This window comes from Leptonotus elevatus, chromosome 3, assembly GCF_054856555.1.
Source record: "Leptonotus elevatus isolate MCC_2025b chromosome 3, RoL_Lele_1.0, whole genome shotgun sequence".
Taxonomy (NCBI): domain Eukaryota; kingdom Metazoa; phylum Chordata; class Actinopteri; order Syngnathiformes; family Syngnathidae; genus Leptonotus; species Leptonotus elevatus.
This window is the reverse complement of record NC_141241.1, coordinates 7,746,726-7,761,070: the sequence shown is the minus strand read 5'-3', so window position 1 is coordinate 7,761,070 and position 14,345 is coordinate 7,746,726. Positions and strand designations below refer to the sequence as shown.

The 14,345-nt window shown below is 40.5% G+C and overlaps 2 protein-coding genes across 2 annotated transcripts; both read right to left on the bottom strand.

Annotated features, from left to right (window-relative positions):
• Positions 1 to 875: 875 nt before the first annotated feature.
• On the bottom strand, positions 876 to 11,061 carry heatr3 (HEAT repeat containing 3). Its single transcript, XM_086071591.1, has 15 exons — positions 10,784 to 11,061; positions 9,339 to 9,511; positions 8,233 to 8,320; positions 7,761 to 7,861; positions 7,125 to 7,234; positions 6,887 to 7,027; positions 5,486 to 5,766; positions 5,063 to 5,153; positions 4,803 to 4,945; positions 3,621 to 3,703; positions 3,409 to 3,545; positions 3,063 to 3,151; positions 2,810 to 2,953; positions 2,258 to 2,434; positions 876 to 2,097 (listed from the first exon to the last, which is right to left on the bottom strand). The coding sequence occupies exons 1-15, from the start codon at positions 10,928 to 10,930 to the stop codon at positions 1,984 to 1,986; spliced, it is 2,019 nt and encodes a 672-aa protein (XP_085927717.1). The 5' UTR covers positions 10,931 to 11,061; the 3' UTR covers positions 876 to 1,983.
• An 800-nt stretch (positions 11,062 to 11,861) lies between these two features.
• Positions 11,862 to 14,041, bottom strand: cnep1r1 (CTD nuclear envelope phosphatase 1 regulatory subunit 1). Its single transcript, XM_086071594.1, has 6 exons — positions 13,944 to 14,041; positions 13,594 to 13,665; positions 13,443 to 13,516; positions 12,950 to 13,059; positions 12,215 to 12,269; positions 11,862 to 12,132 (listed from the first exon to the last, which is right to left on the bottom strand). The coding sequence occupies exons 1-6, from the start codon at positions 13,966 to 13,968 to the stop codon at positions 12,091 to 12,093; spliced, it is 378 nt and encodes a 125-aa protein (XP_085927720.1). The 5' UTR covers positions 13,969 to 14,041; the 3' UTR covers positions 11,862 to 12,090.
• Positions 14,042 to 14,345: the final 304 nt, after the last annotated feature.

Sequence of the window (14,345 nt, the reverse complement as noted above, 5' to 3'; positions counted from 1 at the left end):
ATCTTGGTTGATCTACTATGTACTGTATAAAAAATAAAACATTAAGATCATTATAATACCATAAAAATATTATTAATGCACAAAATAAGGGGCGCAACACTGACCCCTGTGGGACTCCACAGTAAATGTCTAGACATGATGATATATTAATACCCATACTGTATTTATGAAGTTATCTATTTGTATTATAACTTTTTAATCAGCTCAATGTTACAACTCTCTTTGCATATATTTCCATTATATACAGTAAAATATGTTAACGTAAATGGTATCAAAATGTTTTTTCAAATCTATAAATACTCCTACTTTGTATTCCTTGTCAATAGTTATTTCTTCCATCAACTCTATTACTAATATACTTGATGTATTTGTTGTAAATCCATATAATTGGCAACCCTAACAAAGCAAAAGCAAGCCATTTTGAGGTTCTGTTTCTGAAACCCTGCTCCACGATCAACGTGACAAGAGCCAGATTGATCATGTGAATCACTGAGTTCTCCACAATATTGTTCTCAGGGGTTTGTGAACTCACAAATACCGTGAAAATTCAGCTTGCAGGCGTATCAATTGGAGAGAAAAATATATATACCACAGTTCTAGTCTTTAAATGCAAACTGTAGTTTCTTTCTTCTCATCTAAGAAACCTTAAATAAAAAATAGGATTTTGCATTTCAATTAGTAAAAACATTGTACATGTGATTTAAAAATACTGTTGCAATCCAACATCAAACAGGGTCACCTATTGGCATTTTGTCCGTATTATGTAGTGTATTTTAGCATTTGCTTGACAAAATTGCCATTTGTGGTTGTGTGTTCAACTAACTACATGGCTGGTGTGTTACATGTGTCCATTTGCTTTTTTCAATATACATGTGAACATTTTTCCAAATATTTTATTTTAAAAGGCAGTCACAAGATGCAAACAATTACAGGATACCTGGTGGCAGACATTGCAATTGTCCTCCATTATGCAATGTCATTACTAGTATCCCAAATGGGAAGTTGCTGTATACTAAATGTCCATTATATTTGCACACAAAAAGCAGATTCAAACATTTAAAACTGCTGTTTTAGCAGAAAATACACAGCCATGAGACAAAAATGTATCTGTTATTTTACTTCGACAAATGTCAGTCTACAAAGTTGTCCAACCCCTTTTTCCTTAAGGCAACACATTTGCTAAACAAAACAATTCATCTCCCAAAACCACACAATCTTTTTCATAAAAGTAGAGGGTGTGGCATGCAAAAAAAAAAAAAAAGAAGAGAGAAGTCAATTTTGAATAGCTGTGCCTTGAAAATTTCGTTTAATTATAGTAAAATTGTGCCAGGGATACAGAAACCTGCAAATCCAGGTTTGTTATTATAAAAAAAAAAAAATAATTGACTGTATAATAGAGAAGGTGGCTCAATCAGAACATAACATACTGGGACTTAATTTTGACCAGTGGGTAAAGATGAAGCTTTGCTTGTAAACAAAATGTTATGAAACAGCGACGATAACTTACTGCCCTGCAAGTGTAATTCAGCGGCTTAGTGATGAAGTGCTGCCTCCATGAAGGAAAATGCATTTTTTTTTCTTTTTACTTAGGACTACGCTAAACATAAAGACACTCCTATCCATCATGGCACAATGGGATTAGTTCCTGTAAGGGGTCCCTGAACCCAAAAAGGACGACAACTGCTGCTGTAAGGCACTTGTAATTGTCCAAGTCTACTATACAGTCTATGACGCTGTATCACATTCTGACAATCAGCAATCCCTCAATAGTAATAAAAAATAAAAAAACATTTTCGGGTCCTGCACTCTCAGTTTAGGTAACGCTGCTCTATAATATCAATCGAAAATGATACATTACAACCTGCAGTCGCTTTCTTCACAGCAAAGAAACCCCAAATAAAAAAATAGGGAGTCAGAGCAAACCAAAATAAACAACATAATAAAAATAATAAATACTGCATGGTTTTCACAACCATATTCCGGTCACTTTTTAGCCAGAGTCTCGAGGTAGCCGACGAATCTCCTCAGGTTGACTCGGATGTTGTCAAGCACGCAGAGTTGCTGCGGGCTGTACTTGTCTCTTCCTGCCTTACGGATCTGATGACAAAAAGAAAGCGAACAAAATGTAGCAACCACCACATCCAATCCCCAGGGTGTCCTCAGATCTGATATATGATGTTCGTATATTATAACGGGTCCAAAATACAGTTGAACACTGCACGCACACGGGTCGCTGACGTCACATGTAACAAGGTACCTTGGCCTTAAAGACAGGCTGAAGCGTCTTCAAAGCAGGAAGTAATTGGATGCCCCTGGCTGCTGCCTCCGCCTCCTTGCCATCTGCAAACACGTCGAAAAGGGCGTCTAGGGCCTCGCCATTAACCACCAGGTCGGCATCATTGGTTGCTACTTTTAGCAAGCCGCTCCCAATCATCTGTGGAGGAAATTGTTTCTTTTAAAATAGAGGCAAGGGCAAAAATACACACCTTTGTTTTCCACACAGAAATCCCGCAAAACAGGCGTAACATGGGATTTATCCATTTATATAAAAGGTGGAAAATTGCATCGTCCCACCCATTCGGTGTAGTTTCCACAGAATAGCGACAAGCAAAAAGAGTTACAAAATGTCAGCTTTCTCAGGCAGCGTGAAAGGAGCTTCTGATACTAACCCAGTAGAGGGAAAATTGCAGGGTCTACTTCATATCGCTATTTTATGTTGGTGCCATTTGTACAAAACAACCACTTGTTAAATACATTTTAAAAAAGGCAGGAAAAAGTCCAACTTTTACAGGAAGTGCGAAAGAGTTACCTGAAGCGTTTGAGCTGAATCCTTCTCTTTGGCAAGGCTGCTGCCGGTGATGCCCAAGATGGCGACAGCATTGACCCTCACGCTGATGACATCACAGCGGGCAGCGGCTTCGCTGAGGCTCATTAGCTGCTGTAGACTTATGGACTAACAGACAACAAATAAAAACTTGCTAATAACACTGAAGGCGATATCGTAATACACTTAGGCCCCCACTCCAATATAATTTTTATTATTTTTTTGTTTTGTTTTTTACCAGAGGGATGTTTTTTGAAGAGGTCATCTGCAAAAGAGACCGCATCGCACTGGTAACTGCCTCCAGGAACTCCTCATCTTTGGGGATCTCTGCAAGAGCGGTAAAAAGACAAAACATTAGGGAAGCAATGTCATTTTACTTCTCTACTTTTGATTGTCACCGAGATGAATGTAACCTTGCCATATTTGGGAACCGGATTTAAGTGGTCATAATATCAGCATGTATCTATTATGTCCAATATATCTGCTGTATTAATCCATCTACTGCATTTAGCTACCTGTACTGTGTCAATCTATCGCTCCGTCCATCTATCTATGATCCAGCTTAAGAGAGGTAACAGCGGTACCTGGCGGTCCAAAAACCAGTGAAGACAAGAGCTGCGCCGCCTGCTGCAGGGCCTCTGGCCCGCCCAGAGACTCGGAGTCCATGCCGGACAGGATGCTGTGAAGGCACGTCAGGGCGCGAGACTGGACGCGCTGCATTCTGCCAAGGGAAAAGACCGGCATCAGTAAAACAGAAACGCTTGCTTTAAAACCTTCCGCGAGCAGTTGACATTACTTCTTTATGAGGGTTCTCCAGTAGGGAGTCTGGTGACACACGTCCCTGGCTTCCTGCTTGGGAAACTGCGTCTTTTTGAGCACCTTCAATCAAGGCAACAATTAGTTGTAGTACATGTAGAACACACACATGAATGCATCTGCACATTATGAATGTATAAGCACGCACATGCTTGAACATTAAGGTTTGCATTTGTGACCCTATTGACCTCCTCCAATTACGCTATGTTTTATTCTTTTTTTGGTTTGCTTGTTTAAATTGTTAAAGAGTAAACAAAACGAGACATGATATTCCGATTTTAAATATATTTTAAACATATTTAGATAAATATATATTTTAATTAAATATATTTATTGTATTAAATCTCTAAACTAGGTGAACAGGCACTCAGCAATTTTCCAATTAAGTCTTGGACTTCTCCCTTATATCTTGTTTACATTAATTCAAACGTATCCATCCTCCTATAGGCCTACTGCTTTTCCTCATCAGGGCTGCAGGTGAGCCGGAGCCTATCCTAGCTAACTTTGAACAAGTGGGCTACATTAATCAGGACCTTTTTTTCATTGCTTATATTTAAATCATAAATACACCATAAACTATGATCCCAAAACACTCGAATATCATTTGGAATCAGAACGAATCAGACATTACTCTTAAAAATAAATAGCATACAGAGGATTTGACTTTTGAGTTCAGCAGAGGAAAAACATAGCTGGTGAAGACTACAGGGAACTACTGCTAAAAAACAGCGATAAGCTTTGCTCCCCCCCCCCCCAGACATACAGCAATGCAAATTTTTTTTTTGATTTGTCACTTCTACAGACTTTCAATTACTATTGAGTGCTTTGGCACAATCTTGTGGCAATGTAGTATATTACACAAAGAGTACAAAAATGCACCCAAAAGTTGCAAATATGTGATATTTTTTTTTGAAAATAAACTGGAAAAAAAAGCTTTAAAAAAAAACAAATAGGTGAATTTGTAAACAGCGCATCACAAATACTGCATGCGTGTAACTGCTCAACACTCTGGACAGGTCATCACCCAATTGTAGGCACCGAATAAGTATACACACTTTTGGATAATTTAGGTAAATGAGCCCAACGTGTAGGTTTATGGAAGATGAATACCCACACAAGCACATGGCAAACAGAGTTTTCACTGCATATTTCTAAAATTTGCCTTTTCTGGGATGTTGTGGTTGATGAGGGCGCCGTGCACCTCCGCCGACAAACACAGAGGCGACATGAGGCTAGACAATCCGTCGGCCGCCGCTTCACTTTCGTCGCTGCTCGACGACTCCTCCCACTCGTCGTCGGAGGGATCTGAATAGACGCACATCACAAGTCTCTTCAAGAATGTGTCGTTATTGCATCTTTCGCCAGATATAAAAAAAAAAAAGGCGGTCATGTCAGAGGAAATCATGTCACTGTAAGCCCCACCGTCGGAGCAGCACATGTTGACGAGGATCTCCAGGGACGTCTGCTGGGCCGTCAGCAAGGCCGCCGCCTCCCTCAGCTCCTCCATTTCCCTCTGGACGCAAACAAGCCGCCTTGTGAGTCAACACACTGGCCAAGATTGTTCAGTAAATCACAACATCCGTACGTGTGTGTTGGAACACACAAAGCCTGAATGGAGGGTTGCAGATGGATGTTTTGTGTGGCTGCAAACATCCACTTCAATGTCATTAATTTGGAGGTGGCTGAGGGGGACACTTCTGTCTAGCCAAGGTCGTGATACTTGCCTACTGGGCACCCCAGACAGTGTGTACCCGCCTGAAAATGACAGTCTAGTCTGTCAGTCTGGTACCAATGTCTAACATATCATAGAATAAAATGCTTATCAAAACCAGATCATCAACTTACAGGCAAGAGATCAGAAAAGTCGTCTCCGGAATCGCCATTTTTCACACACTGTGCTGCTCCTTCCTCTTCAATCTCCACCATAGCGGGTTCCCTAGTAGTGTGCGCCTCCATACCCGACGCCGCAGGAGCATCCTGGAAGCGCGCCTCCTCCGCCTTGTGAAGCTGAGGGATGAGTTCGCCCGCATCCAAATCCAAACACTGGGACAAGGTGGCCAGCACAGCTGTGAGGGTCTGAGCCTGGCGGGCAGCGGGAAGACTTCCCTTCATGTTCCAGAGAGTTCCTGTGTCAAAATACCACATTAAAGAGTCTGCAAAATGCCAAAAGAGAGACATTTTCTGCCTTTTTTGGCGACAATGCTGTGTGTAAATGGTACAAACAGGTATGTTTTGTTTTTTGACATGTATTGAGAGATTGGCTTGTGTACTTGTAAAACGGGGGGGGGGGGGGGCGACTTAAACTTTAGACCCCCATTCTGTGTTAGTGCTGCTTATACAGATATCAACCCATAGAGTGGGGAAATGATGGCTTGTAAGGGGCTTTTGTTCTCCCAAAGCCAGAAATTTATCAGGTCAACTTTGTACCCCCAATCCACATCATTGTCACCTTCACTTTTACTTTCACATTGCATTGACTACTAGCGACCATAACATTAGATTCCTCATATATCACATCATCTGCACACATTTTACAACAGTGATCAATAAAAAATTATCAAACCCATTCAATTATTTTGGACATTGTTAGGGCTGGGTTTAAAAAATAAATAAATAAATAAATCACAATTTTTTTACGATATAGTTATATAAAACCATGAATCGAAACTTTTAATACGGCCCTATACATAAATTAATGTGCCTTCTCGCGTCATGGGGAAATTTATTTTCCAAAAAATGAAACCACGGAAATATGCCCGAGGCAGCACGTATTCTGTTCAAAAACTCGTCGTTCGAGCGTTATTCAAATGTGCCCTTCTGTTATTCAGAGTACCCCAAAAAGAGCCCAGTGTTTTTGCCACTTTATTTACATAGTGCTGTGGTTGTAATTTCAATTATTATTTATTGTTTTGATCAGGTCATGTTCAATAAAACATACATGATTAATAGTACTGCATTGGATTACGTTTTAAATGTACATATTTATATATTTTTTCATACTAATGCACCAAGTAAAAGCAAGAAGTTTCTACTATTTGCAGCATTGGTACTTCTGAGAATGTCTTTCATATAAAATTTTAATTGGTACTGCATGAAATCCTGAACTGAATCGAAAATCAATGTGAATTGTGAATCGAATCGGGCCCTTCTGAATCGAATCGATTTTGGAAATTTAATCGATACCCGGCCCTAAACATTGTTATTTTTTAGTACCAACTTGGGGCATAAAGAAGTGATCAAAAGCACCTGCAGCCAATGTCCTGAGGAGAGTATGTGCCATGCCAGGCTGGTTTGACAGCAGTAGCCCCTCTAGGGCGCCATGCACGTCGCCATTGATGCTACACAGCAGCTCGGGGTTGTCCTCCGACACCGTGTGCAAACAGTGCGCTGTTAAACGGCAAAATAGACCGTTAGCTGAAGCTTGAAGATTTGGGGAATTCAACGAGGACTGTGAATTTTAAAGTCAACGTCAAGGATGATTCACCAGCGGAAGTGGCCAGCTCCACGTTGTGGGGGTGTCTCTCCAGACACTGGACCACCACATCCAGAAGACCTGATTTGTTGAACAGAGACAGTGCCTGGTTGCTGCTCTCGCTAGGAAGGAAACACAAAAGAATCTTTAAATGCGTCACATTATGACTGATAATAAACAAATGAAAGGACAAAGAAATGGATACGGTTAGGCATATTTTATTATTAGGCTCAAGCGCCCCCTGCGACCCTTGTGAGGACTAAGCAGTTAAGAAAATGGATGGATGGATGGATATATTATTTATTTAAGTAAAAACCCTTTTAAGAAAAGCGGAAAAGGCACAATAACAAAAATATAAAGAGGGCGTCCCACAGCCCAGTTAGATTTAAACACAAGTAAATCAAACAAGGAATACAAATAGAAGCTGAATAAATTTAAATGATGGTGGCTGATTGTATCTGGCACACCATTTTAGCTTTGAGAACATCTGACGGCTTCCAAATGGTGTTAAAATAATCCCCTGGATGATCACCGCAGCAGAATAACAACCATTTGTGGCTCTGTCCAAATATTTACGGTGCCTTGCCGTGCACTGCTGCATCGCCGCCTCCCGAAACACAAACCGCTGACAGATATAACGGCGCTTACCAGAGATTCCACAGAAGGTTCACGGCCTCGTTGGCGACGTTCTCAGCGTGGTTCTTTGGCTCCTTGGTCGGCACGGTGGCACCGTCGAAACCCACACAGCACTGCGAAGGAAAAAACGCAGCAGTATTGAGCATATAAAAAAAAAAGGCAGACTTCATGTGTCTTTGGGCTCTTATTTGTTTATCTACTCATATAAGACTGCTAGAAATGCTAGAAAGATTTCATCTTGCCAAGTGAAACTGGCTTCCGAAATTTCTTAAAAATAAAAAAAAATTGCTCCAAAATTGGGTGGTTGACATTTTAAAAGCAACGTGAGCAATAACTCAAACATTACATTGGAGCAATCAAGTTGAAGCTCAAAGCCCAGCAAACAAAGTTGATGACACCATTGGCTGCTGTCAGCCCCGACGCTTAGACAGCTGCTGAGCGGGAAGAAAAAGTAGCGATGCGGCCAGCGGCGAAAAGCGCTCACCTCTCTGAGCAGTGCTGTCAGAGGAGTCATGACGTCGCGCTTCACCATGTCCTCGCACACCTCCTGGCCGCCGCACGCACTCAGATTCCTGTCAGCCGACGCACAAACACACACATTTTCACCATAGGAATTGATGGAAACATACAGATGATCCATTCCAGAATCATACTGTGGCCAACATAAAATATGTATCAACACTGCTTAACACTGTCAGTGTCATAAAAAGCCAAATAAAAAGGAAACTGCGCTCGCTGAACTGAGATGCGAGTCAAGTCATATTTGATGGTGATCTGATTTTTGCGACTGTTGGCAGGATGTGATTTAAAGGCCACATTAATGTACTTTGTAACAGACCAGAAACATCGCTGGAAGGTGAAAGCTGCTTTTGTTGTTATACGGTGCCCTCTGTTGGTTTAACCAGAGAAATACAAACACAGGACAATGGAATCTGTCAAGCTTCAAGGATTCCAAGATTTGTTTCAAAATGCATTACGCATGTTGAAGATAATTGTTTTAAAGGGGGAAGTCCAGTCAAAAATTGACTTTACAATATGTTCTAAGTTCCTCTAGCGTAAACACAGTGATCTGGTTAATATTGAATATGTGAAAATTGAATTATGAAGCAGCAAAATCCACCTGTTTTAACCCTCTCCGGTGGCTGCCGTTTTGCCACTTGCTGTCGACTGAAAATGACATCAGTGACACCACAGGGCTCAGGTTGTGAACGTCACATGTTCAAACCCAGAAAACAAGTGAGCCGTGATTGGTTGATACCCGAGCATGGAAAAGCCCTACCAGTTAACTTTTTGTGGCTCAAACATGCAGTTGTGTATAATCAAATAAAAGATGCTAAACAAAGTAGCATTCATTTTTCCAGGTCATACAAGTTGGATTTGCAATTGACAATCGAGCAAAGCATGTTTCAGGACATCCATTGGACACGACTGCAGCGCATGAGTGCGAAGAAAAAGATCTTGATTTTTCAGTTTTAATCATTTAAATGTAATGTTAGCAACACCACTTACACCTGCGGTGGATCAAATTTAAAAGATGTGTTTTCACTTAATGCCCCAGTGCTGTATCCACAAGGAGCATTTTATCCTTACCTGAGGGCTCCGGCTGCGGTCTCCCTGACGGCTAGGCTGCCATCCAGCAACATGGGGCCCAGCCGCCTCACTGCGTCCCTCTGCAGAAAGCCTGGGATGCTCTGACTCTGCTGGACTACCCGAGAGATGCCGGCGCACGCACACTCTCTTACATCCGCGCTGGGACTCTCCAACTGGGGATGGAGACAATCATTGTCCTAACAGGGTTTTGCCTGGTACGTAAATTTTGAAATCGGCAACCTGCAGTTCTAAATCCTCAGGTAACATAAGAAACTTCAACTGCACTATAGAGTAATTGCGCTCTATATCACGGTCGCACCCGGGCTAAATCGTGGCATTTGAAGAAAATTTATTTTCTACACTACATAGGCAAGCACAAATTTAGAGTTGCGCTTCTTTAGCATAGTACCAGGTGGTACTGCAACATGCCGGTCAGCATTGAGGTCTACTAGAAGACATGCAGTATTGAGGACCAGCAGAAAGAAGACGAGGCCCCCAACTAAACCAACTAATAGCTGTTCTCACAGAGAAGAGAGTAATATTAGATGATATGTTTGTATGTGTTGCTGCCCCATGTGTGTTAAGAAGCAGTTGTTTGAAAGTTTATATTACTGCAACAGACGCTAATTTTGGTTAGCCTGTCTATGGCATTTTACATCAGATATTACGCTAGTAGATGTTTTCCACCACCTCTGCCTCAGTGGCTATTTTGCCGTGACCAGCAACTCGCCATCTAGCACTATTTTGCAGTGAAGAACTTTAAGTGCAAATTCTGCGCTAGTAAACACTTCATGGCCCCCAAAGTGCTGGGGGGTTCGAATCCCACACTGTACTTTTTTTTTAAACTACAATTTCTTGTCGCATTGTGTGTTCTACTGCCTCATAACCCCGATCTGAGGGTTATGTTTAGGCTGGTAATGTCGATAACAGCCTATCTTCGGTGGCAAAACAAAATGAAAAGACACAGAAGGAAGTGAAGCGAGGCAGGAGGCAGGAACCACGCCCAATCAATTAAATTGTCCGGCGATTGACCAATCAGAGCCGTTCACGGCAAAAAATGCTAGCAGGAAAGTTGACGGTCCCGGCAAAATATCCACTTCCCGGGGGGCTGCAACATTGGATTTTGTCCTAACTGGACAAACGTAAACAAGACGCAATGTCATAATTACAGATGAGAATGAGTTTGTTGTGTTGTCCATTTATAGAGAACAACATTGGTGAGGTCACAGGTGAGCTTACAACTATTGGACTTTAGTCACATTGCGCTTATGTACACTGACAGCTGCAAATCATGTTTAACAAGACGAGTCTGACTGGAGTGAATTTCTCAACATTTGCTTGCAATAGCCTACACCCTAATTATTCGTCTGATATTATAAAAGAGTCTTGTCATTAAATCGTTTACGTGTAAATACGTTTTAGATATGAAAATTACGTTCCCCTACTTTCTCCAGCAGTTCCGCCGCCGGGCAGTAGTCGTCATCGTCCCCGAGTTCCTCGTCCTCGGCGGCCGCTTCCTTCACGGCGTTCACAGGCAGTCCGACAGCATTGAACTGGGGACGTTTAAACTTTGTCGTCTTACTTTTGCCCATTTTAACCCCGTTTTAAAGTGCAAATGTGGGAAATTCGTGTTTAATTCGTTCGGGGTTTCGGCAATCAAATCGCAAAATAGACGGCGGTCTAGTAAATGGCCATGTGGAACAAAGCTGCCGTAAAGTGCCAGTGTTTTATGCCGTGCCGTAAAGCGGGGAGAAGTGTCGAAATTGTTGTCGAGGTAGCGGACCATACATAGGTCGACATGTAATACTGTAGTTTACTAAAATAATTTAAAAGAAATTAATCATTAGATTTTGATTTATAATGTTAAATCTAAAAAGTACACAATAATAAGTTGTTTTCTAATTGTTGAGGTAGCTACCTAACAGCAGGTAATAAAAAAAAAAAACAGATGGTTGATGATGGGCCTGAAGTATGTACGTTTGTTGTTGTTTTTTTGTACATTTGCACTTATTTATTACAATTACAAAAATCTCATGTTTTAATCTCATAAATTCAATATTGGGTTTCAAGGCTGGGTGTTTCAAACCATGGTTTCAAGCCAGGGTTAGGGTTTTAAACTAGGGTTAATGCTTCAAAGTGGGTTAGTGTGATGCGTGTTTGTGTTGACAAAAACTGGAAACCCCAAAAGTGGCAGTGAACCCTTCCTGTTTCTTCCATCCTTCCAACCCATCTTTGTTTCCTTCCTCCCGTGAAAGCAGTCTTGTCTTCCTTCTTTGATACCACCTAGGTTTCTTTCTTTAAAAACTATCCTTCTTCCGTACATCCTTGCACCCTTCAATCAAGCCACACTTCCTATCTTCCTTTTTCCCCTTCCGTACATCCTTGTTTTTTTTTTTCCATCCTCATCTTCACACTTGTTTCCGTCCTTTCATACTATCTTTGTGACGAAAGATGCTATATAAATAAAATCCTTCCTCACTCTTCCTACTTTTCTGTCATTATTAGAAAGTAATACACAAAATGTTCATATCTAGTATATTTATTAAGTAAATAGTTTTAAAAATAGAAACATTTAGATAAAATACATGATTAACATAAACACACAGAAGTTCTGTTAAGAGGAGCAGCTTCGACATAAGCACAGCTACAAAATGGCCGTGTCCCTTCACTCTTTCCGTCTTCTTGTCAAAATGTCCTCACCATGATGACATTAATGTCCCCCGACATCTTCGGATCACCCACAATCGTGCGCTTACTGGATGCTCGGCCGCGGCTTGAGTATAAGCTTTCCCGTCTACAAAAAGCCACAAATAATTAACACATTTAGACACATAAGATGACCCAAAACATGTGCAAATTGATGCATATTGACTCACATCATCACAGGACATGTTGTATTCCGCTAAAACTGTCCGACACCTGGCAGCTATACTGAGGGGAAAAGGGTCAAGGAAGAATGTTAGTCAAGCATCTTCAATGGGTAACAAGTTTTACTTTGTTGGTTTAAAGTGTACTGTTTTGTATGAATAATATATCATTATCAAATGTGACTTAAAATATTGCCTGGACAGATGTTAAATAATAACAATAAGAAATAATAATACATTTTATTCGAGGACCCTTATTATTATGCAAAACATTTTTGTATTTCTTTTACCTTTATTTGATGTGTATTTGTTTCTATTTGTATTTATTTTTTTAAGTTTAGGTAAATTTATCAAGTAAATGTATGAATTTCCTTGAATTTTAAATTGTAATATACATTATTTAGTTTATTGTATTTTTTATTTATATATTTTTAAATTGATCATTATTATTTATTTGTGGGAGAAACAATACAAAAAAATAAATACTAAATGATGTATAAACTGTACAAATTGAAGGCCTCTTCCTCATAAACACCTTACCTATACACAATCCCCTGGTTTTTAACTTTCCCTTTTTATCATGTTAATATTTATTTAAAGCTTTTTTACCATGGTGACAGTATGACCCTAGAACAGATTAATTCACTATACACATATCCTATTAAAAATGCTTTGAAATGACGATTAATAAATTGTGCTTGTCTTTGGAGGTTCCCATTTCGAATGAAAAGTCAAAAAGGATACATCGACGGTGCCACTACTCGCTTGTGTATCCCGGCGAAGAAGAGTGCGATCAGTGTGATGCAGCTGATGGTGAAAAAGGGATGATTCCACAGCGATGAAAAGAAAGACACCTGCGGAAAGTGAGGAGCAAAGCAGCAGCAAGTTACGGACACAATCAATTCCCAATCTCCGAAAATGGTGAGCTAATAATAAGATGCATTTTTATTCCATTTCAGTACAGCTATTGCTCTGTTTCAACCTTTGCACAAGGACAGCATGAACTTAGATCCGTTTTTGACTTGATAGTTTCAATCATTGCTTTAAAATGGCTTTTCTGCACCCAGCATAGCTTCCAGTCACTGGCAAAGTAAATTAGTGTGGTAGTTATTTTTATTTACAAATGTATGGCACTGCTGCATCACAAGCCAACACAAATCTTAAACTATTTGTACACAAGAATGTACAACGTTTTTTCTACCATATGTCCTTTTTGAAAGAAGAACTTTATGCATACCTTTTGTGTATCGGGGTCTATCAACCAGTTCCAAGCCCCAGTGGCTGTGCAGACTGACACCACGATTAAAATCACTGAGAAGGAGAAGAAAAAAAAACATACTGTTATCACAAATAATAAAAGTGGTGTATGTATATTTTACTTGACTTACTTCTCCACCTGCCTGTTGCAGGTTGTAAACAAGAGACATATTCTGTCAGTCTTCTCTCAAAGGCTTTTAGGTCTGATGGAGGAATGACAGGTTAACAAAACTAATTCTGCATCAAGAGCATACCTGTGTCATATACGAGTGTACTGTAGATTGTGTGCACATCTGGGTTATGCGAGCGATGTCAGCCACAATGCTACATGCTAACGTCGTACGGAGACGAGCCGGTTTAACGTCAGCAGCGCGTTCATTCTAATGCCTTCATCAAATGTCGACATTTAAAAGTGGTAACCGAATAGGCTACTGACTAAAACCGCTTAATGTTGAATAAAAGAGCTTTTACGGCGTCTTACCTTCGGCCTGCTCCAGTGAATTCATGTCTATCTATTAGACGTGGTCACGTGGGTGGTTTCCTCAGCAGCCGGTTGTGGGTTGTGCCGTTCGCTGCTCTTTGCCTGAAAGACAGGCAATCAGGACCAATCAGCATCGGTTGGTTGGTAAACTCTCGCTTGATAGGCCGAATTAGTGAGGTGAAGCCCCACCTTTTTGTCGCTCTGGCCCAATCATCAAGTTTGTTGTAGTCCGAGACCTTGATACTAGATGATGCTGTTTGACAGTAGTGCTGGGAAATAGTCAGAAGGTAATATTTATAATAATAATAATAATAACAACAATAATCAATAAAATGTAAAAGTTAAACACATACACACGCACACTGTAGTACATGTGATGATGTATGTCTTGAACATAATGAG

Bases quoted from the DNA above. Each gene is read 5' to 3' on its own strand.
- heatr3 (XM_086071591.1), bottom strand. From the start codon at position 10,930: ATGGGCAAAAGTAAGACGACAAAGTTTAAACGTCCCCAGTTCAATGCT. The intron at 8,321-9,338 runs GTAAGGATAAAA...GTCGGCTGACAG, and splicing joins ACCGCAGCCGGAGCCCTCAG to GAATCTGAGTGCGTGCGGCG. The intron at 7,862-8,232 runs GTGAGCGCTTTT...TTTCCTTCGCAG, and splicing joins TGACAGCACTGCTCAGAGAG to TGCTGTGTGGGTTTCGACGG.
- cnep1r1 (XM_086071594.1), bottom strand. From the start codon at position 13,968: ATGAATTCACTGGAGCAGGCCGAAG. The intron at 13,517-13,593 runs GTAAGTCAAGTA...TCTCCTTCTCAG, and splicing joins TGCAACAGGCAGGTGGAGAA to TGATTTTAATCGTGGTGTCA. The intron at 13,060-13,442 runs GTATGCATAAAG...CACTTTCCGCAG, and splicing joins TAGACCCCGATACACAAAAG to GTGTCTTTCTTTTCATCGCT.